We start from the raw sequence: 26546 nt of genomic DNA, 5'->3' as shown, positions 1-26546 counted from the left end.
ATTACACCAAAAGGTTGCAGGTTTGATCCCTGGTTGGGGTGCATGCCGAAGGCAACCAATCAATGTTTCTCTCCCTTCTTCTCTCTAAAAAGTTAATTAAAAAAAAAGACTGGTTAACCTCAAACCTTGAGGGAGAGATGAAGACAGGTAAGTTTGTGGGGTTCTTTTAATGTTGGGGAGTTGCCCAGATCCTCATGGACCCCAGAAAGGCAGGGAAGTGGGGGTCAAAATCAACCCAGGGATACTGTGAGATGAGAGGAGGGTATAGAAATGTACCATTTTATTACAAAGATTCTCACACACACAAAAAAAAACGAAAATAGTATCTCAAAAAGGAAACTACCAATCTCTACCGGCAGAATGGGGGAGGGAGGGGGAACAGAAGTCAGGTAGTATGAGTTTCTTAACTCACTTGGGGCCAGTGGGAAGGTATAATAGAACCAATCTAAATATGGCTGATGCTACCTTAAGGAGTCTGTAAAGAACAGGGGAAGTCCCTAAAGACCCAGCCACTCCTAGAATGCTTAATAAGGGAAGCTTTCCAAAGCTACTAAGCAGGAATTTGGCATTTCAAAATTTTGTCCTATGGATATTTAAGAGAATAGAATCCCTTCCACCCAGAACTGGCACCCTTTATGGTTCAAAATTAAGAACTGGGGCGGGATGGCAGGGCAGCTATTCGAAGAGTTCACCCAGCACGTGTGCCCTGGGCTTGGGGCCCTGGTTCCTGTCTAGTCCCTGGGGATATTTATATTTAATATATTTTTATATAAATACACAGAAATAGAAAATATAAAATCTGAGGGGTTGCAGGAGAAAGGTGGGGCACTTTGCAAGAAGCCAGAACTGGAGAGGTCTGCTCAGGCCAACTTGACCTCCTCTTTGACCCTGTGGAGAGAGCAGAGACTGGCATGAGATAACCTACCCGAGGCCTTGAAGTGCAGGTACAATGATTTATTTTCACAGGACCCCAGCTGCCCAGGTGACTGCTGCGGGCTGGGGCTTCCTACCTCTGCCTAGGACTGCAGAGACAGACTGGTCCCTGAAAGAGGCTTTTGTAAGCTAGACCAGCTGTCCCTGTGCCTTCCCCCAGTGTAATGGGACAAAGGGGCTGGTGCACCAATGCCAGGGAGATGGCTAACAGACAGCTCCTTCCTCACCCTTTGGCTTCTTGCTTGTCCTCCTTGGTTTTCTCCTCTTCTGTGACTTCTGGAACATAAAAGTGCAGGGATGGCCAAACACAGCCCCTCCGTAAAGACCCATGGGACCTTTGCTTACCCAGAAACCCCTTCCCCACACTACAGCTCAAAGGACATAAAAAAAGAGAAAAGCCCATCCCAGGTCCACCCAGTGAGCCCTGTAGAGAACAAACAGGTCTGACCGGTTTCCCAACTTGCTGGAGCCTGAACCTGGTGGGAGGAGGCAGCCCCCTGGGAAACTGGGGTGAAGTGCCAGGAAAAGGGCTTGGGTGGTATGTGAGGGCCACGCTCCTGACCACAGGGAGCCCAGGCATGTCCCTGGCTTTGGAGCCTGGCAGGGCTCAATAAGCCAGGGGAGATGATGAATCGAGTTTCATTCTTTTGTAAGCCCTGCCACTTCTGGGAGCCACTGAAAGGCCCAAGGAGCTGAGGAAGAGCCCCACAGGAGCTGGCAGGGCCCAAGTCAGCTCCCTCCTCCCAGCGCCCTACATACATTCATCCTCCTCCAGGACCTGGGGCTCAAGACCCAAGTCCTGGTCCAACCCAAACCCACCTTTCTTCTCTTCTGGGTCTTTCTCTTTTTCATCCTCTGTTTTGACTCTCTTGGCTTTTTTGAAGTTGGAGGAATTCTTGCGACCGCCTTCCCCCTCCTCATCAGAGTCGGAGAACTCTTCCTCACAAGCAATTCGTTTGTCAGAGGAACAGACTGGGAAGCAATGGAAAATATTGAGAGAGGAAAATATTGAGGGAGCAGGAGTGCCCAGTGCTTCCCCAGGAGTGTCCTCAAGAGACACCAAAGGAAGAAGACAAAGAGAAAGGGAGAGGGAACTCAGGTTCCCTAATTGTTCCTACAGGCACTACAACTTGGGTTTCTCAACAGATGGGTAGCCTGGGGGAAACGTGGACCCAGGAAAAGTGGAGGGAAGTCAGAGCTTCCCGCTCAGTGGGAAGCACAGGACCCTGGGTCTGGGTCTTACTCGAGATGCGCTTGTCAGGGTCTTCTTCATCCTCATCGCCACTCTCCTCTGGAATGGCATCCTCGGGAATCGCCTGCATCTGGACCCCCGGTGCGTGGGGCAGCATTCTCAGGTTCTCAAACAGTCGCTGTCTATGGCCAATGGTAGAGAGGGTGGCTGGGTTCTAGTAAGGGACAAACTACAGCCTGCAATGTTCCATCCAGGGGTGTCTGAGGATATACTCACTTGATCTTCTCCAGGTACTCATTTGTGTTCTGGTTAGTCATATTGGAAGGACTGATGTGAAGTTTGAAATCTGGTCCAAAGTATTCAAAGTAGTCGTTGTATGGAAGCTCTAATTGGGGGGTAGCAGATAAGAGTCATGAGACCTAGCCAAACCATGGGACCCTGAGAAAAACATTTGTAGGTTTATCTGGACCTGTCAGCCCAACTATCAAAGAGAAGAATGCCTCCAAGATAGGGTGAGAAGGGTGTCTATAGTAGAAAAACTTAGGTAATGCTTACTGGCAGCACTCCCTTACTCACTACCCCAGTTACCCTACAGAGGAGAAATTCCAAAGCTATAAGTAACCACTGATAATTTTGTTCAGACCAAAGGAGGGAGAGGGGACAGGGTCAAAAAGGACTCAGGAAAAATTGATGGCTGTAGCCTGACAATCACAAGAGAATAGGCAAGAGAATCAATGACTAGTATTGGAAGAGAGGTCATTCAGCCAATAGGAAAGGAGTTGTGAACTTAAAGACATGAGCTCCAGCCCCACCCAGCCCAACCTTGCCCTTGAGCTATTACCATTAGGAATCTCTGTGTCTAGCGCCACAGCTGTTTCGTATGTCCAGCATCGAGCAACATTACGAATGGTATAGCCACCTCCTCCCAGCATCAGCATAGGCAGGTTAAAGCTCTTCACAAATTCCACACACTTGGCATGCCCTTTGGTGGAAGAAGGTGGTGCTGGGTTATAGGAGCACCCAGCAGGACCCTTCCCACCCAGCCCTATGCTACCTGGTCTCACCTTTGATGGTCAGATTGAAGCAACCTAACCGATCCCCAGACAGGGAGTCCGAGCCACACTGTAAGACGACTGCACTGGGCTGAAACATCTCCATTACTTTGGATATGACCTAAAGGACACATCCTGGTCACCACCAGCCTCAAGAAAAGCTATGTGATGTTCTGGGCTAAAAAGAGTGGGTGCAGCACTTTCTTCTGTACCTTTCCATTCACCCACATTGTGGGTGGCAGATAAAAGGAAGTATCAGTCTGGGGTATTGGTTTCCCCACTTTGGATTTCAGTTTTCCAATCTAAAGGGATCTCCAAGGGCCTCCTAGCGCTACTAACACTGAACCTAGAATGGCCTCCGTGTCAACTCCGAGTCCCTACTTTCACTGCCCAAGCTCCAGTGCCACTTCCTCTAGGAAGTCATTCTTACCCTTAGCTGCATCTGCTCTACTCACCTGGTCCTATAGACTTTGAGCCTGGTATTGTAAGGAACCATTTCACTTTTTTATATCTCATTCTCACAACTAGAATCTAACGCTACTGAGGACAGAAACCATAACTTGGGCTTCTGTCACCTGCCCTTACTACAAGGCACAAGTTAGGCATTTGGTGTTTGCTGACTATTCTGTTACTGTATTAATGGTTCCCTGCTGCTAACAAGTGAAGATTTAACTCCTCAGAGTGACATTCAAGGCTCCCTCTGAAATACTGACCCCCAACATACATTTCCTACATCCTTCAACACTCTTCCCACACATCACACTGCCCTTCATACAGCTACATATTGATACCACTGTTCCCTCTGCTGAATGCCACCCCTCCCATCCAGCCCCAGCTCCTTCTCCACATGGGTAACTCCTCATTTTTCAAAGTCTAGCTCAAAATGTCACCACCTCTGTGAAACCATCTGACTATCCTCTCCCCAGCCCAGGCAGGAGCCTGAATCTCAATCCTCTGGTTCATCCCTCAAAAACAGTACTAACTACACACTGTTTGGTATATGCCTACCTCCAACACCCTAAACTGTGAGGTCTTCAAGGCCATCGATCATGTCTTAGGTATCCTCATATCTGAGAGGCCCTGACTCACAGAAGGTATCAACAAATATTTGGATGAATTTTGTTTCCGGAACTGAGCACACAGCATGCAATCCAGGGTTGAAACACATCTCCCAACCAGCCTCTCAGTGAGCAAAGATTCCTGAGATATGGGGTGGGGGTGGGGGGGTGTCTTTGCTACCCCTCCCTTAGACCAATCCTGTTTGTAGCCCAGGTGGTGGATAAACCACTTACCGGTTTGAAAATAGCCTCATAGGACTCGTCATCAATCCCATCTCGAAGCGGGTAGTTAACAGCATAATACTTGCCTTTGCCAGCCCCAATATCCTAATCAAGGGGAAATTAAAGTAAAACTGAAAAATGAAGCTAGGAGAAAGTTTAAAGATGGGGGCTGGAAGGCTAAAAAAAAAGAGGCAGTGGTTCTAAGAGACAAGCAGGGCCCATGAGGTGAACCAGGGATAGAGCAGGGACACCTCGGTTAGTACTATTCCCCTCAGTGGCAAGTCTAGCTCACAGCTCTTTACACACCGAGTCTGTACCCAAACTGAGAATTGTCTGTGAGGCCAGACATTAAATATGCTATCCCACAGCACAAAGACCTCTATCTTTGGATTGGGTTAGAACTGGCTGGTGACTGGGTCACAGAATACCTACCAAACCAACACTTTCCTCTCCAGAGATCTTTACTGTTCACTCCTCTACCCTCCCCTCTCTAGGGCGGTATGGAGGGGAAGCAAAGGAAAGAGTTCTTCAAAATCGTAAATGCTCAGTTACTCTAATGCTAACCATACCAAACAACTGAGTTAGTGCCACTTTTTCACCCAAGGGCTATTGGCATGACAAAGTGGCTGGTTTCACTATATTCATACTAATAACAGAACAGTTCAATGAATTAGCTTCCAAGGATTCTTAAAGGTCCATGGATGGACTTCAGTAAGGGGAGGTGTCTATTAACTATTCAATATCAGATGTAAAATTTCATGTACTTTTCTGGGGGGAGGATCTATAGCTTTCAGTCAATGGTCAAAGGGGAAGTGACCTAAAAATGTTAAGAACCCCTGAGATGGTTCATAAGGGTCCCAATTCCTAGCCAATGGGAAAGAACCTAATGTTTCTAGCCTAAAATTCAAGCCATATGGGACATCTGAACAGTGTAATGCAATTCAGCTGTGGCCAGGAGGGAAGTGTACAAGTCAGGCAACCCCATCCCTCCCAATCCTCTATGTCCCATCATTCCCTTCCTCCAGAATAAGGGAGGAAAGGAGACTATGGTTAGGTGTCCCAGGCTGGAGTATGGTGTTCTGAACAGCAGAAAAGCCAGGAAATGGTTTTTGGTGACATGAGATAGGAGAGTTAGAGCTGGCAGTTGAGGGTGAGCTGGTTGGCCCTAAAGGGAGTTCTCACCCGTAGGTCCCCAGTTCCTGGGAAGTACTCTCCATATTTATGGAAGGACACAGTCATGACCCGGTCTGTGGTATAGAAGGCCTCTTCCACGCCATCGCCATGGTGAATATCAATGTCAATATACAGCACTCTCTGGTGATACCTAGGATCAAAAGGGGGTCAGGGGTCTGGTGGCTCTTTCCGAGTGGGACGCGCCAAGGGCGCCAGGTCCCAGCTTACCGAGCTGGCTGCCTCCCTCAGGTATCTCTAAGCACCAGAGACGTGGAAACTGGCTGAAGGAAGGTGGAAGAGCGGCAGGGTGTCTCCAGAGGCCTGACCAAGCCGACCAAGTCCGATCTTCCTACTCTATAGCCAGGGTCAACTCCAGCCACACAGGGACACTCTGGAGGCAGGATCTGAGCAGCACCTGCCCCTGATCTTGCCGTGGGCTCAGATCAAATCAAGACCCCGTCAAGGAGAGAGTGGCCAGAGACACTCACCGAACATATCCTAGCCAGCACACTGCTAGGAAAAGCAACTAGGGAGGCAAGCCCAGGGGAAAGGTAAGTGGGAACCTGGCCTAAGGTGCTCCTCCAAAAGACAAGGCCAGGCAGGCATACTTTAGCAGTTCCAGGATGGCCAAGACGATATCATTGACGTAACAGAAGCCAGATGCCTCGGACTTCTTTGCGTGGTGCAGGCCCCCAGCCCAATTCACAGCGATGTCCGTCTGCTGCTTATTAAGTTTCACAGCACTTGCTGGGCGTGGGAAGAGAGAACATAAGCCTATTACCAAGCCATTATCCCCCTCCCCTCAAGAAGCCCAGTGAGAGGTAGAACCTGCCTATTCAACAGCTGTATTGTACAATTTACAAACCAGTCTTTCCCCTCCCATCTCATTCCCACAGGCAGTAAATATATTACTCTTAAAAAGCTGTTTTCTAAACTGAAGGTGGTAACCCTTTAGTATGCCTTAAAATTGGTTTAGTGGGTCATGACCAGTATATATATTTTTAAACGAAACAGAGTAGGAAAAAAATATCAGAATAACAGTAAAGGTAACTGTTCTTCTGTAGAACTGGCTTCAGGGTGAGATAGGGTTTTTAAATGAGAAAGTGTGCACAAGCGCGTGTGTGTACACACAACCTGGATTGCAAATATAAATGTATTTCTTACCATGGTTCACAGTAAAAAATTTTGAGGATACCAAAGGTGGTAGAGGCTCAAAGTACAAATAGGGGAAATACCCACTCAAGTGTTCAAGTGCATTTGTGGCATTTGTTAAAGTGTAATTTTAACAGCAATAAAAACATGAAACAATCCAAATGATCCAATAAGAAGGGACCAATTATATCAACAGAAGTAGGTCCATAATATGGAATAACCATGTAGCCACTAAAAATCATGCTATATCTACTGCAGATAGAAAAACTTCAAAGATTTACTAAGTTAAAAAATAGAGATACAAAAATGTGTGTGAGTGTGTGTATATGCACAACACATTTTTGTAAAATATAGATGTATATATGTTATGTCCAGATATATCCACACAGGAAAAAGAATGGCTGAATAAACTCTAAAATGGTAACAGTGGTTATCCATTGACAGTGTGATTGTGGGCAACTTTTTTTTTCTGAGATTACACTGGGTAGTGGAAGGGAGGGGGAAGGAGAGAAAACAAGCATAAGAAAATAAATATTTGTTAAGAAAAAGGGTTTAGAGTAATTCTAGAGGTAATCTAGAAGTTACTAATGGAAGTGGGCAATATTTAGGGCATATTTCTGACCTCAGAGATAATTACCATGCTCTTCTATAAGACACAAATGATGACATTTCCGATTTTTATAGCACTATGCAGTTCACAAATTGCTTTTATGTATAGCATCTTAACAACCCCATAAGGTCAGCAGAGAATTCTTGTATATAAGATCTCTTGGTAGGAGAGAACAGTCAAGGACACCTGTCAGTACCACATAAGAGACTGAGCCTGGGCTGGTACTGAACCAGAAGTACATTTGAAAGACCTAAGGTAAAACCCCATAGGACTGCCCTGGCTGGTGTGGCTCAGGGTGGTTGAAGTGTCGGCCCACAGACTGAAGGGTTGAGAGTTCAATTCCAAGTCAAGGGCACATACTTGGGTTGCAAGTTTGATTCCTGGCCCCGGTCCAGGCACCTGTGGGAGGCAACCAATCGATGTGTGTCTCTCTCTGACCCCCTTCCTGCCCTTCCACTCTCTCTAAAAATCAATGGAAAAGGTGTCCTCAGGTGAGGATTTACAAAAAACAACAATACCCAAAAACCCATAGGACCATTTCATATGGTCACAGATCAGCCCTACTGGGACAGTGACCTAAAAGATAGACCTCACTATTACAACCCAGCACAGCCCTCCAGGAGGAAGGTATGTTCCTTACCCACAGAGCCACCAGTAGATAACTGACAGAACTCAAACAGGCCATCAAATACTGGACAGTCTTCACCGACGTTGACTTGAAAGACATAAGCAAAAGGTTAGTTTCCACAATTTCCTTTAGTTTTTGTTTATCTATTTATGAGCTGATGGAAAAATAAAAATTTGGATTCAGAAGGCTTGGGTTCTAGTCCAAGCTCTACTACCTAATGGCCGTCTGTATAAGTGGGTCACATCATTTAACTTCTTTGAGCTTTGGCTCATTATCTATAACAAGTGATAATGATCCCCACCTCACCCCATTGTTAAGAAGATGAATAGAAATCTTACATGAGGGAGCATTTAGCAAGTAAGTACTTGGAAAAATGTTGATTCATTCTTTGAGGGAGAAAAATTTAACCTCTTCTTCCAGTCTGGGTTTGTTCCTAGAGCTCACTCTGGCTGACCAACAAGGAAATTCACTGAACATTTAACAACATGCCAGACACTGTGCTAAATGCTTTCAATACCTGACATGATTTATCCTCACACAACCTTATGAGGTAAAATTTGGTCCTATTTTATAAATGGGGAAACAGGCTCAGAGAGGTGAACTGCTAGTAAATGGCAGAGGCAGTATTCAAGTATTGGTCTGTCTATCCTAAAAGCCTATGAAAACATACTCTGGCTTTTTCTCTGTAATTTCACATACACAATCTCATCTGATCCTCATAACAACCCCATGAGCTGGACAAGACAAATATTAGCCCCACTGAAGAGGAACAAAGAGATACGGGGAAGTTAAGTGACTTGCCCAAGGTTATACAACCAGGCAGTGGCAAGAACCAGAATCAGAGTCCAGGTGTCTTGAATCCCACGGTCCAGTGCTCTTTCTACTATACCCACAAGTGACAACTGGAGTAAAGTTATTTCAGGCCTGAAGGGGTAAAAGTACAAACTAAAACATAGTGATGAAACACATGCAAACCATAATGCAAATGAAGTGAAAAAGACAGGAAGGGAAGCATATCTGAAGGTTATAGACTCACAGAGCCAAAGAGGAACCCTATGGCTCCAAGTCTCCTCTTACAGAAAAGGATGCTGCTGATACATCAGGACTTTAGGGGTAGGGGTGGGGCTACAGTCTTATTCTCTTGCCCTAGACTTCCCATTACACATCCAGGTAACAACAGTTGTGTTCCCAAATTAGACCAAGGAAGAGGACCCCTAGGATGAGGAGGGCAGCAGAGCCCAGCTAGGACTGTGGTAACTTCTTGAGATACAGCTGAAGCTCAAGGTTTGCAATAACCACAAGAGTTACCAACTCTGGCATTGCCCTAAACTTGAAGGGTGCCCTGATCTGATGCCCTACCAAGACAAATGCTCAGAGAAAGTGTGATCTGCATAAGGGGGTACGCAGTGGGTGGCTCTCTCCCTAGCTTCCCTGGTAAACACTGGGAGGCTGTGTCAATAAGAACTTTGGTCCCTGGGGCCAGGCTACTTATCCATTGGCAACCAATTCCCAGCTCTGGCTGCTTCCTCCTGCAGTGGGTTTGGCCTGCCTGGGTTTCCAACATTTTGCTCGCATTCTCATTTGGGATGTAGAGCCTCCATGGGAGGAAATGGGTGTTTTAGACACAAGAAAATAATATTTTATTTCAGGCCTCAAACCAATATGTGGCTAAAATGTTCCCAGCTCAACAAGATGCATGGTATTAAACACTAACTTGAGGTGTTCAGGGAGGCTTCAACTGTACTGGTAATATTTTCTTTTGTAGGCTGGCAGTGGGTACATGGATGTCCAATATATTATTTTTATATTTCTTTTGTGTGTCTGAAATATTTTATATGCAACATATTTAAAAACACCCCAGAATCAAGAGACTAGAATTCCATTCTCCATACTACCACTGGAGAATTCCATTTTCCATTCTTGCTGTGTGACTTGAAAAGGCATTTTACCTTCCTGGGTCTCAGTCTGTACATCTATAAAATGGACAAGAACGGCTCCAAGTTTTACCACCATAAGTCCCTTTTATCGTGTTTCCACCATGAGTCTCATGTTCTGACAGACTATCTGCCAAAAAACCTGCATTTATTCATGTTCCCATTTTAACTTCTGATCGAAGTTCTCAAAGACTCAAAGTGACCACAAGGCATTTATTACATTCTAGCCAAGAGCAAGGAAACCAGACTTAGTTGGTCTTATTACAGGTATAATTTCCTACGTTAGGTATTGGTAAACATTTAAAAAGAGCTCAGTTCACGCCCGGCTGAGCATGGCTCAACAGTTGAGCAACCACCTAAGATCAGGAGATCAAGGTTCGATTCCCGGGTTGAGGGCGCAATCCCCAGTAGGGGGTGTGCAGGAGGCAGCCGATCAATGACTCTCTCATCATTGATGTTCCTAGCTCTTTCCCTCGCCCTTCCTCTCTCTGAAATCAATAAAGATATATTTAAATTAAAAAAAAAAAAGGAGCTCCGTTCTTACATCCCTGATATCTCTGTAGACACCACTGGTTATAAAGCACTGTACTAAGTGACATCTCTCTATAATCCTATGAATCAAGTCAATAAGGTTTCTTGAAGTCCTTAGAGAGCCTCATCTTTCCTATTGCTCACCTTCAATGAGAGAAAATCCCAGGCCTAATTTTTGAATGCACAAGTTTAGAGTGCTGGTTTCAGGAAAATTAGAGCAAATTGGGAGCCAGAGCCAAACCTGTGTACTCCTGAGGGCCTAATATTTTGTCTGCCTTGACAGATTTGAAAATAACAAAAGTCATTAAGTCATACTAGCAAAAGCTACTATTCAGTGATAGTTGGTGCTTTGAATATGTTCTCTCACTCACCACCCCCAACTTCTACTATAAGACAGGCATTACTGTCTTCTTTTTAAAGGGAAAGGAAAACAGGCTCAGAGAGGCTAGGAGACTTACTCAAGAACACATATCTAAGTGGCAGAGCTAAGGGATTCAAACCAAGACATCAAAGCTCATTTTCTTGCCTCAACACCAAACTGCTTCTCTAATGAGAGCCCTCTTTGCTGACAGTGGAGCCTGATTACTAGTCTAAATAGGTAATGGAAACCCCTAAAGCCATCTAGAGCAAAGGAATGAATTTGTCTCACCTTGAAAGGAAATAAGACCCTGCTAATTCAGAGAGCAAATACTTCACTTAGAAGGGGCAGCAGCTCCTGGAATTGTGAAACCTAATGCTTCAAAGAGGTTCTCTGTGGTTCTGTAATCATTACCTGCACAATTATTGCAACGAATAAATAACTTTCTGCCTTGGGACTCAGACTACCTTGTGGCAGTAGCAACAAATAAGTGCTACAGGTTTCCTGATATTTCAAAATAAGCTGTCATAAACTATCACAATCTCTTCTAGGCAATGCTGTTACATTGTTTTACAGAGATCTTAGGTGCTAAGAGAGAATTTCTAAAATTACATAAGGGCCAAGTCACATATGATAGTTCCTCCCAAATTTGAACGTATTTCCCCCCCACAGCTAAAATTATCCCCATAATTTCTACAAATTGAGTGCTGCTTCTGAAATGGAACCTGTTCTGAGTTTCGAGTCCCAAGAGGCAGGGGTAGAATCACCTCAACTCAAAGATTACATCATCCAGAGTATGTCCTAATTGGCTGCTAAATTCTCAATTAATACTCACAGAGTGGGAGCAGTTAGTTGTATGCGATGACATCCAGTCCACTTTACAAAAGAAAAATCTGAGGGGAAGTGACTTACCCAGTCAGTTAAGAGTCAGAGTCAGAGCTGGGACCTAAATCTCCTATCCCCCTCCCAAGTCAGTGCTTTTTCCATTACAACTACAGTTTTCTTGGCAAAATGTTGTGAACCTAACTGGATGAGGTTCAATCTCCATTCCTTACAATCAGAAACCAAAGGAAAACCAAAAGAGAAAAAAGAAGTGCTCTGGCACCCTTGGGAGGCAAGGGAAATCAGATGTCAGCTGACTGGGAGGAACAAAGGAAAGCAGGGTGGGCCCCTCCAACTGATAGGGAGATCCAACTGTGGACTTGAAAGCAGGGAGCAAACAGAATGGACTTACATCTCTGCATCTGCTTGCTGTACTCAGACATGTTATCTGGGCGGATGGAGCGCAAGAATTTTATGTAGTCATCGCTGTGATACTTGGTCATCTCCTCAGCATTGGCTTTGTGAGGGCGCTAGAGGGCAGAGAGGAGAAAGGGCATGTTATTCTTAACTACATGCCAGTCTTCACTCAGTATAGTTTGAACGCTTATATCTGCCCAGCATTAAGCTAGCTGCTTTGAAGGATAAAAAGAAATTACTGAATAGATTCAGGCCTCAAGAAACTTATAATCTAATTAGGCAAATAAGATTATCAAAGGAGATTTGGTATCAGAAGACCCAGACTGCAACTCAACTTCTGTTGCTTTGGCAAGTCTACCTCTTGAGCCTCAATTTCCTCATTTACTATTTAGGAATAACATCTACCTTACAGGGAAGTTGTGAGAATTGAATAAGATTATTAAATCTTTATAAATTGTGAAGCACTTTACAAATTATTATTTTTAATATTAAATATAACAATATATAACTATGGGCCAAATGGCTCCAAAAGTTCAAGAAGGGGTGACTAATAATTGAAAGAGATGGGACATCTTTTATAAATCATCATCACACCAACAATTCTGTTGACATCCTCCCCATTAAAACTTGGCAGGGTAATTTCCTGGTTATCCCAACATCGGATTCCTCCTCTCCTCTTTTAAAAAATTCTCTTCCTCTCACCCCTTCAAGGTAGGTCTTCTTCAAAGATGACCCTCTTCTTTTCTAATTACCAATACTTCTATCATTTATAAAGCATTTTCAATATACAGCTAACATTATTTCTTTTGTGCCAGTCACTGTTTCAGACACTTTATATACTATCTCATATGACTCTTACAACCTTTTAAAGTTTATACTATTATCATCCTCACTTTGCAGTAAGGAAACTACAGCACAGAGGTTAAGTAATTTACCCAAGGTTACACAGTCATAAGCTGGATTAGGAAACCCAGAGGTCTGGCTCCAGGTACAATTTGACTCTCATTTAATTCTCAATTAAATATAATGAGAAATATAAGACTGAAAGACAGATACTGTTTTATTAAAGAACACCCATAGTGAAAGAAGTAAGGCTTTGCTCCAAATACTTAGGTGTTTTGTGTTGCCTTTTCTTTTTTTTAAAATATATCTTTATTGATTTCAGATAGAGGAAGGGAGATAGAAACATCAATGATGAGAGTCATTGATTGGCTCCCTCCTGCACGCCCCTGGATAGAGCCCGCAACCCAGGCATATGCCCTGACCTGGAATCAAACCTTGATCTCCTGGATCCTAGGTCGACACCCAACTGCTGAGCCATGCCCAGCTGGGCTGTGTTGCTTTTTCAAAACTATATTAAGCCCTTGCCCTAGCCGGTGTGGCTCAGTTGGCTGGTGTTGTCCGGTGCAACTAAAGGTTGCTGGTTACATTCCTGGTCAGGGCACATGCCCGGGTTGCAGGCTCGATCTCTGGTAGTGGGCTTGCAAGAGGCAGCCATCAATGTTCCACTCTCACATCAAAGTTTCTCTCTTCTGTCCCTGCCCTCTCTCTAAAAATCAATTTAAAAAATTTAAAAATCTAAAAAAACCCACAAAAAACCAACAACTAAAAAAACTACATTAAGCCCTTTATTCTCTTCGCAATGCTGTCAAAGCTCCAATTTGATCCTGGCCAGGTGGCTCAGTTGGTTGAAGCATCGTCCCAAACACCAAAAGATTTCAGGCTTGATACCCGGTCAGGGCACATGCCTAAGCTTCATGTTTGGTTCCCAGCCAGGGCATGTACGCGAGGCAACCGATATGTTACTCACATGGATGTTTCTCTCCTCCCTTCGTCTCTCTCTGAAAACCAATAAAAAAATCTTATAAAACAAAAACACAACTCCACTTTGACTATCCCTTCTAAATAGATGACTACCCAAACTCTCCATCTTAATCTCTGTTCTAGCCCCAGCCAGATTCACAATCCCAACACCTTCATAGCCAGCTCCGCCTATGAATCCTAGAGGCACTTCAAATTCAACTTAATTTTCAGAACTTCTCTTTTACTATTTTTGTGAATGATGCCAACACCTACATAGGCTGAAAACCTAAGTGCCAACTTTAACTCCATCCTTTCTTGCCTTCCACTTCAATCCATGGCCAATCCCTTTCATCATCCCTCCATTATCTTGACTGAATCTACCACCTTATTTCTCTCCCATGCTCCTCACTTCCAGGTTTCCTAGTCTAACCACCATCCACCCAGAAGCTCAAGCCTGAGTATTACCTTTGATTCCTCTTTCCTCAACTCCTACATTCAAGTTCTCTAGAAACTAATGCCAAATGTATCTGTCAAATCTGTCTACTTCCAGCCCAAACCACATTTTTGGCTTGGATTATGGCAACAATCTCCTAACTGGTATCCTAGCCTTAACCTTAGGAATTGTGAATCTGTTCTCAACCCTACCAGCCTCACAGCCAGAGTAATCTGTCTCAAATTCAAACTGAATCATGTTACACCCGTCTAAAAACCCTTCAGAGTCTTCATTACTTGGGAAACCAAAATAATCTGGTCCCTGCTCACCTTTTTAGAATTCCTCTAAATATTTTATAATCTAACCCAGGGAACACGAAATTCAAAGCACTTAAAAGGGCCAGTCAGTTTAACGTATCTGGTACTTAAACAAAAATCTGGTGAGCTGAGGGCCAGCCTAGCTAATTACTGCCATATAGGAATTTGGGCCCAACTACCAGTCTTTTGGATTAAATTTTATTTTGTCAAAGTTTGGCCACTGCCCTGGCTGGTATGGCTCAGTTGGTTGAGTATTGTCCCATGCATGGAGAGACTGTTGGTTCACTTTCTGGTCAGGGCACATGCCTGGGCTGCGGGCTGGATCCCCAGTAGGGGGCATGCAGGAGGCAGCTGGATTGATGTATCTCTCATTGATGTTTCTATCTCTCTAACCCTCACCCTTCCTCTTTCTCTAAAATCAATTAAAAAAACAATATAAAAAAATAAAATACAAAAAGAATGTTCATAGCAGCAGTCTTAATAATAGCCCAACACTAGAAACAACCCAAGTGCCCACCAATAATAAAACAGACACATTGTAGTATATTCTTTCAATGAAATACAGTGAAAATAAACACAACTACATGCATCAACATGTATGACTCTCAGGAACATGTTGAGCAAGAAGAGAAAGCCACACAATAAATACTGTATGGCTCCATTTACATAACATTCAAACATGTAACACTAAAACACGTACTGTTTAAGAACACACACTGGTAAAACTATACAGAAAAGTAAGGAAATAATAAGCCCCCAAATTCAGAGCAGAAATTAACTATGGGAAGAAGACAGGGTCAGGGAAGGGCATACGGGGGGGGGGGGGCTTTAGTAGTCATGAAAATGTTCATTTTCTTAAACTAGGTGGTATTAATTGCAATGTGATTTATACCTTACATATATTTTATAAAAATTATTTCATATCTACATTATTTTATAAAAACATTTTTTTCAAAAAGGACAAAAGAACAGAAGGCGATGAGTAAGAAGCCTGGGAATACATAAAATTAGCATCCAAAGTAAGGAAGAGAGCAGTATTTTTGATGATGTAAATAGGAAGGTGCCTGGATGAAAAGTGGGGATATAGATTCTGGGAGCGATTAATTAGATGTGTGGAGACAGAATTGGGGAAGGGGCCCAAAAAGGTAAAATTGTGTGAAAAAGTTCTTAACATATCTCCTTCAGGTGTAGAGACAGAAATACAGAAGTAATATAACTACTCCCATGAGAAGTTCTAAGGAGCATCTTTCAGGACTGACTCTCAAAAGCCATCAATTTCAGGACAGATACTAAAATGGCTATCTGTGCTTTGGGAAAGGAATGCTAGGATCAGAGCCCAGAGAAAGGAGAGGACAGAAGAGATGAATGCAGAGAAACAATGTTGGGGGAATAGGACCAAAGATGCACTCTCAATGGAAAGGGAGGATCAGAGAAAGAAAAAGATCACATTAAAGAGAACAAGATCCAGAGATTTTGAAAGGAGAGATAACACTGAGGTTTTGCTTTAGAAGTTTATAATAAGAATACCACACATATGATATAATTTCCAATAAGGTATTACTATTTTCTATGACAGCCACAGTTGGCTGCTTCCCAAAGAGCCATTCTCTCTCTTCTTTCTTGGTAACATATCTCAATTTGGTTGGGTGTTAATGTACCCAGCCCCAGGGGTCAAATGTGATTAGTCTAAGCCAATTGCTGGTGAATGGTCTAAGGATGGCAAATGACCTAATGAGATTTAAGGGGAAATCTGTTGGGAAATTTCTGGAAAGGGTTTTCCTCTTTAATAAAAAGGAGAGTACAGGGTGGGCATAGCAGACAGTGATCCATTTAACCCTGTTCCCTTCCTCTTTGGACTGTTATATGAAGACATGATCCTTGGGGATAGCCATCATGTGACTTCAAAGCAAAAAACATGATGAAATCACATAAGCTAAGGATGGCTGAGGAGAGAATAAGCCTGGATCTCTGATGACATAGCCAAAAAAAATCTTGAGACCATCTACCTCTAGACTTCTTGTTAAAAGGTTCTTTAGGAAGGAAAAAAGGACAAATGGACAGATAGAGTCACTGGAATCAGAGAGAGATGGGTTGGAGTCTTAGCTCATCTATTAACAGCTATGTGACTTTGGGCACGTTAATTATCCTCTCTGAGCTTGTTTTCTGATCAATAAGTTGGGGTTGCTATAAGGATTACATGAAATAACAGGTAGCCCTGGCAGGCACCTAGCAATTGTCAATAAATTTTAGTTTATTTTCCCTCTCACTTAAAGACAGAATCCATTTTTTAATTTCTCAACACTTTTCATGGAGGTTAATATAGTCTCTGGGGTATGACAGTACTCAACAAAAATATGTTGAATGAAAGAGGGCTTGAGGTGACTCTTGAAGATAAGTAAGATATGACTGGGCACAGTAAATAATCCTCCCAGTCAGGATGGTATGGAAAGACACAGATTCTGATTTGGCTGACTTGGAGGGCAAAGAAGGAAGAGTCAGGAAAGAAGGCAAGTTGGGGCCAGATTAGCATGGTGTAGATGGGCAACAGGCAGTTCTGGAAGATCTTAGTACTTACTATTCCACATTCAGGCATCCTCTTTATCTAAATGGTAGTCTGCTCTCTAAAGTCCCTGAAAACCTTGCTACCTTTTATGTTTTTCATTCCCAGCTGCCTTTCACACCTGAAAAATCTCTCTGATTGCAAGGTCTGACCTGCTCCTATTTCCCTTCCCTCTGGCTTCCCCAGCTGCCTCTATGGGCTCTTAGAGACATAACACAGCCATCTGGGAAGGGAAACTCATCCCCTTTCATTCTCTGGAATGGTGAGGAAGGATACTGCTGTTGCTAGGTTACTTAAGCTGCCAGCACACTTTTACAACAGACTCTTATGCTCTAACCATAAGGCAGCATGGGCCCCCAGATCCTCTTTATTTTCTCATTTGGACCTTTGCAACAGCCTCCTAACTGGCCTCCATGCTTCTAAAATACATGCCTATACCCCTCTCTCTTTCATTTAAAATCCTTCACTTGTTCTTCACTTCCTCCAGAAGAGGTTCAAACTTGGTCCACAGATGTACTGATGTGTTTATGTTTGTACATGTTTAAAAAAAACAAAAACTTGGGCCAACAAGTTTTTGCTGGATATTTTTGTTGGGAGATTTTACATATTTAGTATGAATTTCTAACTTCTCTTTAAAAACTGAAAGATGGGCCCAGCTAGAGTGGCTCAGCGGTTGAGCAACCTAGGACTCAGGAGATCGAGGTTCGATTCCCAGTCAGGGCACATGCCCAGGTTGTGGGCTTGAACCCCAGCAGGGGGCATGCAAGAGGCAGCAGATCAATGACTCTCTCATCACTGATGTTTCTATCTCTCTCCCCCCCTCTCCCTTCCTCTCTCTGAAATCAATAAAGACATTTTAAAAAAGAACAACAAAAAACCTAAAAGATGGAACTCAGCAGAAGCTGAGTCAAGAGGTTAGACAATCTATACTCTTTAGTAACTAGAGACTTGGTGCTAGTTCAACAATCCCAATCACTCTTTTTTTTAGGCATTGGATTTTTTTACCCTGGCCCACAAGAGCTGCTTAGTACAGCACATCCAATTCTTGCTGACCTCTTCAGCTCTAGCTCCCCTCACTGACATCTGTGAACTTTACACTACAGCAATGCCTGCACACTGAACTACTTATATTTTCCCCAAACATACCCTATTGTTCTTACCTCTCTGCCTTTTTGTATATGTTCTTCCCCTGGCCTAGAATGCCAGTCCCCTTCTGAACTCCAGGATAAATTCTATTCAATCTTTAAAACTATGCTCAGATATCATCTCTAAGAAACATCCCAAGGCGCCCTTCCTCCTTCATTCCTCTTTATCTCTGAACTTTGTACTTTTAATTGTTGCACTTACACACTGTAGTACAATTTATTTGTGTTCATGTTAGTCTCCAGCACTAGAATGGACTCCTTAAAAACCGAATTTCTATCATTTACAGTGGTGCCTGCCACATAACAGCCACTCAACACATCTGATGAATGGGTGTTCAAGAAAATAAGATAATAAATGACGTATGGGGAGCTGATGAGATTAGGGAGGGTGGAGTTCCCAGTAACTCACATATATTTCCATTTTTCGGTAGAGACCATAGTTAAGTAGCAAATTGTGAGTCATGCGAATTCGGTGAGGCTTCATTGGGTGGCCTTGTCCATAATAGTAATTTCCAACATCCCCTGAAGAAGAAAGATGACAGTTTCAGCAACACAGACACACACTCCCAGGAGAACCCAGGAATTTTTCCAATAAACTCCTAGGCAAACTCTCTTTCTGATTCATTCTAGTCTCTAAGATTCTCACCTACCTTAAGGAAGGATAACTCCAAATGAAAAACGAAAAACAAAGCAGGGAAGCCTGGAGAGGTCAACACTTAGGGATGTCACGTCTAGTACTTGAGAGTGTGAGGGGTTCATTCCAAAGCTACTTGGGATTAGCAACGAGGGAGGTGACACTATAGCTCCAAGGAATCCACTCCCACGACAGAAAAATTATCATCAATACTCAGAATTATTATAAGCCACAGTTCACCTCTTGCACATTGTGGCACTTTATGGTGTCAAAGCATATTCACATTCATTTTTTTACTGGATCTTCACAATAACCCTGTCAAATAGTTAAGACAGAGTTTTATTCCCATTTTATAGAAAAGTAAACTAAACTCTTATCTCTAGCTTCATCTACAGCAATAGCCTTCTAATTGGTCCCTCTGCCTTCAATTCAAAGTACCTGCCACAATGTCACCAGTTATTCCCCTAATACACAGCTTTGATAACATCACCCCCTGCTCAAAAATCCTTAATGGCTCCCCATCCCCTACTGGATGAAGAATAAACTACTTCAGTAACCTGGCACTCAAGGACTTTTTTTTTTTCTATCCTCACCTGAGGATATCTTTTCCATTGCTTTTCACAGAGTGGGGGACAGAGAGAGAAACATCAATGTGTGAGAGACACACTGATTTGTTGCCTCCTGCATGCCCCTGGACTGGGACTGGGGATCGAGCCTGCAACTGAGATGCATGTGGTTGGCCGAAATTGAACCCAGGACCCTTCAGTCCTCGGGCCAATGCTCTAGCCACTGAGCCAAGCCCGCTAGGGCAGGACTTTCTTAATAGGCCTTTCCAGCTTCACCTCCTGTTACCTACCATCACCACCCTCCTCCACAACTCTCTCCCTCTCCCTCTCTCCTCTAGCTGGGAGTAGGCAAACTACTATAGCCCGTGGGGCAAACACAATTGGTGGCCTATTTTTTGTAAATAAAATTTTATTGCCACACAGCCATGCCCATGAGTTTATTTTTGTCTATGGGTGCTTTCACATTATAATAGCAGAGTTGAGTAGCTAAATAATTGCCAGAAACTCACTCATATGTCACAAAAGCCTAAAATATTTACTATCTGGCCCTTTACAGAAAGTTTGCCAATATCTGCTCTAAACACACCAGATGATTATCAGCATCCTGAACATGCCATTTGCCTTCACCAAATATTCTTAGTTCATACTGTTCCTTTGACCTGGCAAGTCCTTCCCTGATGATCCTCATACTACAAAGCCCAACTCAAACTCCAAACATATTCTTCAGAGGCTCAAATAAAGATTCAAAGAACTGAACTAAGACTCAGAGAAGTGCTTGCTCAAGATCGCACATCCAGTATGTTAAAACTACACTGGGTTTCCCAGGTACCTACTTCGGTTTGAACTCAATTTAGAGGGCTCTGTAAGTCTACTTGGTAGACAGTTTCTGTAACAATATTCCAAAATCTAGTGAACTGCACATCCAAAGAGATCTCCTTAGGAGTCCATCAGGATGAGGCAGATTTTTCAGCACCAATGAAAAAAAGTTCCCAATCTCTTATCCATTGTGGTTTGGTGATGCCAGAAACAGGTTTCATTCCAGGAAGCAATGGACTGTGGGGAATGCCACCAACAGCATCCAAGCCATACTCCAAATCTCTTTGTCATAGACATGGCCTGGGATGATGTGACACTGGATGGTTAGGATCTCATCTTCTTCTCTCTTTTTAAACAGACTTTACTTTTTAGAACAATTGCAGAATTACAGAAAATTGCAAAGACAGTAGAGTTCTCAGATACCCACACTGTTTCCCCTATTATTAACATTTTACATTAGTAAAATAAGGGAGCCTTGTCCCACATAGACACAGTAGCAAGGACGTCAGGCAGAAAAGTTATTCCCAGGGCCCCTCAGACAAGGGTATCAGCCATGGGATTGAGCAGAATAGGTTCTCAAGGCATTGGCTGAGTCATCCAGAGGCAGATCCAATCTGTGGGTAGTCGGGAGTCACATGGTCATTATTGTGATATATAACTGGATTCCTGCCTACCCATTTCTCTGGCATGGGCCTTGATCCCTAGCAAGTCCCTTGCCTATCAAGCCAAGATCCAGCCAGGGCTTAGACTTCAGGAACTAAGATACCTTATCTAGAAGGTTAAGAGTACCTGAGGGTGGGGCCCAGAGACATCATCCTCTTAACAGTTTTTAATTAGGTTGCTGAGACACTTAACTTCTGAGCAGCAGAGCCAATCTGAGTCCCAAGGTAGTGACCTGACTGCAAAACTCAGTTTCTTAAAAAGTAAGAAGTTTCTCTTGTCTAAAGGTTGGGTCTTTCCCCCTTTTGTCTTTTTAAATTAAGAGTGTGGAGATCACAAAACTGTGCAAACTGATAGGGCTATAAAGTCATAGGATACAGCCTCAAATGTGCCCTCACCACTGTCCAGCAATCCTCCCAAATTTATTTTCCTAGCTCCCTATTACACAGCAGCTATTTAACAGTTATCTCTCTTTAAGATTCCTACTCTACCAACTGCTCTCCCCAATTCACAGGAAAAGAAATATTCTACTTCATCTTGAAAACTCCAACTCTCCCCATCAAACTTACCTACATTTGAACTTTTTCTTGCCACTTACCCACTCATCAAGAAGGAACTTCCTCTTGAAAGCTAGTGTCCCTACCTGTGCTCTGGAGTCCATCTCAACTGGTCTCCTCAGGAACTTCTATCATTACTAGCCCCTCTATCCTATATCTTCAATCTTTCCTTCTCTCTGGCTATTTTCCTTCTCTCTGGCTATTTTCAATAAGAATTTAAATATGCTCAACTCTCAACCACTATATCTCCCTTTTATTAAAAACCCCCTTTCTTTGCCCTGGACAAGCTTTGTTAAAAAGGACTCAACCTGCCTGGCCAGCATGGCTCAATGGTTGAGCACTGACCTATGATCCAGATCACAGTTTGATTCCCAGTAAGGGGAGTGCAGGAAGCAGCCGATCGACGACTCTCTCATCACTGATGTTTCTATCTCTCTCTCCCCCTCTCCCTGAAATCAATAAAGACATATTTAAAAAAAAAAAAAAGGGTAAACCTGATGTCTCCTCTTCACCCACTTCAGTTCCAAACCCTGCACAGGAAACAGTTCTTGCCAATACTTGGCCACTCCCTCCCTCTCTTGGCTACTGTAACCCAACACTTTCTGGTTCACTTACATCTCAGGCGATTCCCTCTGTATCTTTACTGAGAGCCTACTAGGAGCTAGCACTGTTTTGAGGGTTGAGCATTCAGAGGTAGCCAAGACATGTTCCCTTTCCCTTAGGCATTTACTCTCTGTCCATTTCCTTAGAATCCCATCCGGGATCCTCTTCTCTTTTTACCTTATACAACTTCTTGGGTGACTGACTGCATCCTCTTCTACAATAAAATTCCCATCTGTATGCTTACAACTACCAAAAATCTCTATCTTTTCATTTCTGTCTTTAAATTATAGACCAGAATGGTCAACTGCCTACTGGACACCTCTACTTGGATATCCCCCAGACATCTCCACAAGTATTTCTGAAAAAAGCAAAACACAACAACAAACAAAACAAAATCAAAGTTATCAACTGACATGTTCTCCTCCAAATATTTAGCATCAAACTGCCCAAACCATAAACTTCGACTCCTCGCTTTCTTCCTTGCCCCAACATTCATGAATTTAATTTCTATCCCAGATAGTTCTAAGGTATAAATCTGATGATGTCACTAACCTTTTTTTAAAATTAATCCATTTTTAAAATACATCTTTATTGATTTCAGAAAGAGGAAGGGAGAAGGAGGGAGGGAGGGAGGGAGGAACATGGATGATGAGAGAGTCACTGATCTGCTGCCTCCTGCACGCCCCCCAACTGGGGATGGAGCCTGCAACCTAGGTATGTGCCCTGACAGGGAATCAAACCCAGATCTCCTGGATCCTAGGTGGATGCCCAACCACTGAGCCACACCCACCTGGGCAATGTCACTAATCTTCACAAAACTTCAATGATTCACAAGCGCCCTCAGAATAAAGTACAACTTCCTTAGGATAGTATGCCTAGCCCTTCCTGTTCAGGTTCCCATTTACTTCAGACTCATCACTTGCAACCTTTCCCTTATCCCTGCTCCCTACTTCTACATACACTCTGCACTCAAATCTATGCCTCAGGCATACTGTGTAGATAGATACCTGCTGTTTTTCAAAGGTGTTGTCCTCTCTCATCTCTAAACTGGTTATTTTTGCCTTCCCTGTGCCAGGCTAATAACTTCTGTTCTTCAGGTCCTAACTGAGATGGCACCTCCTTCCTTAACTCCTGAGGCTGGGCTGGGTGCCTCTTCTTGGTGCCCCTATAACACTCTGAGAGTTCCTTTATCCTAGGAAGACACTGGAGAGCAATTCTCTGTCACTATCTCCCCCTCCAAACTGAGCTGAAGATGATAAGTGACTTGTTCATTCCCCTGGTCCCAGCACCTGCATGCTACCTAATTCAGAGTAAGCTGGACAGATTTTTGTTAAAAATGAAAAAGTAGCATCCTTCTCCTTCCAACCCCAAGGGCTCCATTTCCCAGTAGCAACTGCAGGCCCCGCTCAGAGACTGGAGGTGGGGGTGGGGAACAGTGGTGACCACTAGTTGGTGATTCCTGAAGGGCTCTCCCCAAAAAGGATGAGAAGGAAAGGTGCAGTGAAAGATCTTGGTATTCTCAGGAGGAAAACATACCGTTTCGACCTTCCCCATCATATTCTGCCTCCCCCCCCTGGACTCAGCCTCCCCTCTAGGAGTCCCACTCAAACTCTCCCATCAGACTTCAGAACTCCCCACCAAGATCACTTCAGGCTTCCCCAAGCGGCCCCCTCGGCCTCAGACTCTTCCCTCAGTCTCGACCTCCTTTCCATTCCTCTGAGGCTTCTACCGCAGGCCCGAGCTCCTTCTCTCAGCCTCCTCCCTCAGCCTCGGTCTTTTCCTCTTGAGCCTCTTCCCTCAGTCTCGACCTCCTTCCCCAGCCCGACCTCATTCCTCTCAGCCTCCTCCCTCAGCTCAGACTTCCCTCCTCTGAGCTTCTCCCTCGGTCTCGACCTCCTTCTCTCAGCCTCCTCCCTCAGCCCCGACCTCCTTTCCCCTCAGCCTCCTCTCTCAGCCTTTCCCCAACGCCTCGCCTCTCCCAGCCTCCCCTCGCAGGTCTCCGCAGCCTCCCGCTCCCGGATTCGGCCCGGCCAGGCCCCGCCCCCGCCGCGAGGACCGTGCTCACCGTCGTAGTAGTAACAGACTTTCCTCCTGGTGCCCTGAGTCTGCGCCATCTTGCTCGCCTCCCGTCCCTCTGGTCCGTCGGTCGGTCCGTCAGGCCTCCCGCCCGCGGCTCAGCTCAGCGTCCGACCCAGGGGGGAGGGGGCGGGCCTCTAGCCCGCTCCGCCCGCCCCTCCCAGGCTCACCTATAGCCGCGCAGCCCGGGCACTGCTCCAGCCAATCAGCTTGCGCAGGGACGGGCCCGGAACTCGGCAGGGGGCAAGGGCAGCCTGGAGAGGCAGCCCAGGGCCCCCTGGGCCTGTACCAAGGTCCGCGACAGGGGGGTGGGGGAGCTGCTTAGAGACCGTACCATTAGTCTCGGGGGAAGAAAGCCAGTCTATAAACTTCACAGTCCCATTTCGATGGTGGATGCGTGCTTGGAGATCAGAGGCCAACTTTGTAATTTTACAGAGAATCCACCGAGGCCTGCGAGCGGGGGATGTGTGACTTGCACAAGGTCACTCAACTGGATTAGAACTCGGGTTTGGAGGAGGGAGAAATTAACTGACAAAGGAAATAAAAGTGCTGTAGGTCAAGTACTGTGCAACAGCTTTACCAAGGTTATCTCAGTTATTCTAATTATTCCTCACAACAGTTTTGGAGGAGGATTTTTATCCCATTTTACAGATAAACATATTGAAGACGAGACCTTTGTGTCTTGCCCAGAGTCATACAATTAGTAATTAAATTCAGTTTTCATTTGTACACATATTTTGAATGCCTACTATGCACCAGAGACACTGTAGCAAAGTGGTGGAACCCAGTCTTTCTTACTCCAAAGCCTACCTCCCTAATGCAGTTACCCACGGGGACTAAGGAGTGCCTTTAGGCAGGAGGAAACTGATTGCCCTTACACTGGCACAAGGTTTCTCATGCTATTAAAGCTATTGACATTTTGAGCTGGGTTGTTTTTTTTTTAAATCCTCATTAGAAGATATGTATTTTGTTGTCGTTAATCCTCACCTGAGGATATTTTTCCATTGATTTTAGAGAGAGTGAAAAGGAAGGGGGGCAGGGGAAAGAGAGAGAGAGAGAGAGAAAGAGAGAGAGAGAGAGAGAGAGAGAGAGAGAAGAAAAACATCAATGTGAGAGAGACACATGGGTTGATTGCCCCCTCCCCCAACAGGGATCAAATCTGCAACCCAGGTACATGCCCTTGACCAGGAATTGAACCCTCTACTCTTTGGTGCAAGGGCCGACGCTCTAACTACACCAGCCAGAGAGGAGGGTATATTTTTATTCGTTTTAGAGAGGGTGAGAGAGAGAAACATAAACGTGAGGGAGAAATGCTGATAGGAACTTGGGCATGTGCCCTGACCTGGGATCAAACCCTTGACCTTTCAGTGCATGTGACAATGCTCAACCAACAGATCCACACCAGCCAAGGCTGGGCTGGATAATTCTTTATTGTGGGAAGCTGTCCTGTGCACTGTAGGATGTTTAGCAGCATTCTTGGCCTCTATTCCCCCTCCATTGTGACAACCAAAATTGTCTCCAGACATTACATGTCTCCAGGGCAAGGGGGGAAGAGATGGGAGGGAGTGTAAATTGCCCAGCACCCTGCCCTTTGAGAACTGCTGCACTAGATCAAATGGTCATTGAAAGCTGAAAGACTGTAAAACACTGTGATGGGCTATGAAAATAACAATATTAATATTTAGTGGATGCTTACTGTGTGCCAAGTAAGTTACTCACTCATGGTCCTATAGTGATTAAGATACATTTTTACGCCTCTTTACAGTTTAAAGGGGGCTTATGCACTTGTGTTCCTCACTTGGGAACCATTTGGACCATTAATTATGAATAAAGGTAACACATCTAAGACAGGGCAGTTCTATCATAGAAACAGCAAAGGGCCAGGGAATAGACCCTATTACCATTTCTGCGTTGCTGCTCCCTATCTAGGAATCTTTCTCAGCCTCCATTTCCCTCTTCATTAAATGGAAAGAGTGAGACTACAAAGTTCACTGACTATAGCTGCACAGTGTCCAAACGAGGCCATGGGTGTGGCAGCATCTTATAAAATGCAGAACAGAATTCACAAACTCAGAGGCCAACAGGGGTCAGGCAGGTGATGTAAATGAGTGGATATATATATAATATATGCATATATATATATATAAGTTTGATTCAAGCACTTTGTTTGCATATTTTAAAAATTGAATTTTTTCACTTTCTTAAAGAATTCCCCCATCTTTCTTCAAACACACTGCCATCTTTAGGTGTCTTTAATTTTCTCACTTTTTAACGGAAATGTGGGTACAAAAAAA

At 44.1% G+C, this 26546-nt stretch overlaps 1 protein-coding gene across 2 annotated transcripts; it reads right to left on the bottom strand.

Annotated features, from left to right (window-relative positions):
* Window positions 1-263: 263 nt before the first annotated feature.
* Window positions 264-24378, bottom strand: HDAC1 (histone deacetylase 1). Of its 2 annotated transcripts, XM_081143683.1 has the most exons (14): window positions 24242-24378; window positions 18750-18862; window positions 12078-12195; window positions 8033-8107; window positions 6239-6377; window positions 5640-5781; window positions 4470-4562; window positions 3190-3298; window positions 2967-3107; window positions 2402-2510; window positions 2177-2307; window positions 1753-1905; window positions 1161-1209; window positions 264-888 (listed from the first exon to the last, which is right to left on the bottom strand). In XM_081143683.1, exons 1-14 carry the CDS (start codon window positions 24288-24290, stop codon window positions 861-863), a joined length of 1449 nt encoding a protein of 482 aa, XP_080999809.1. In that variant the 5' UTR covers window positions 24291-24378; the 3' UTR covers window positions 264-860. The 2 variants fall into 2 exon arrangements, with proteins under 2 accessions (XP_080999809.1, XP_080999810.1); XM_081143684.1 differs by lacking the exon at window positions 18750-18862 and having other exon boundaries at window positions 24242-24368.
* Window positions 24379-26546: the final 2168 nt, after the last annotated feature.

Source organism: Miniopterus schreibersii, assembly GCF_964146895.1.
Source record: "Miniopterus schreibersii genome assembly, chromosome: 8".
Classification (NCBI taxonomy): Eukaryota; Metazoa; Chordata; class Mammalia; order Chiroptera; family Miniopteridae; genus Miniopterus; species Miniopterus schreibersii.
The sequence above is the reverse complement of the archived record's forward strand: the minus strand, read 5'-3'. Positions and strand labels throughout refer to the sequence as shown.

Coding starts and splice junctions, on each gene's coding strand:
- HDAC1 (XM_081143683.1), bottom strand. CDS start 24,290: ATGGCGCAGACTCAGGGCACCAGGAGGAAAGTCTGTTACTACTACGAC. Junction 1,906..2,176: donor CCCTGACAAGCGCATCTCGA/GTAAGACCCAGA, acceptor ATTGCTTCCCAG/TCTGTTCCTCTGACAAACGA. Junction 889..1,160: donor GACAAGCAAGAAGCCAAAGG/GTGAGGAAGGAG, acceptor CTCTCTCCACAG/GGTCAAAGAGGAGGTCAAGT.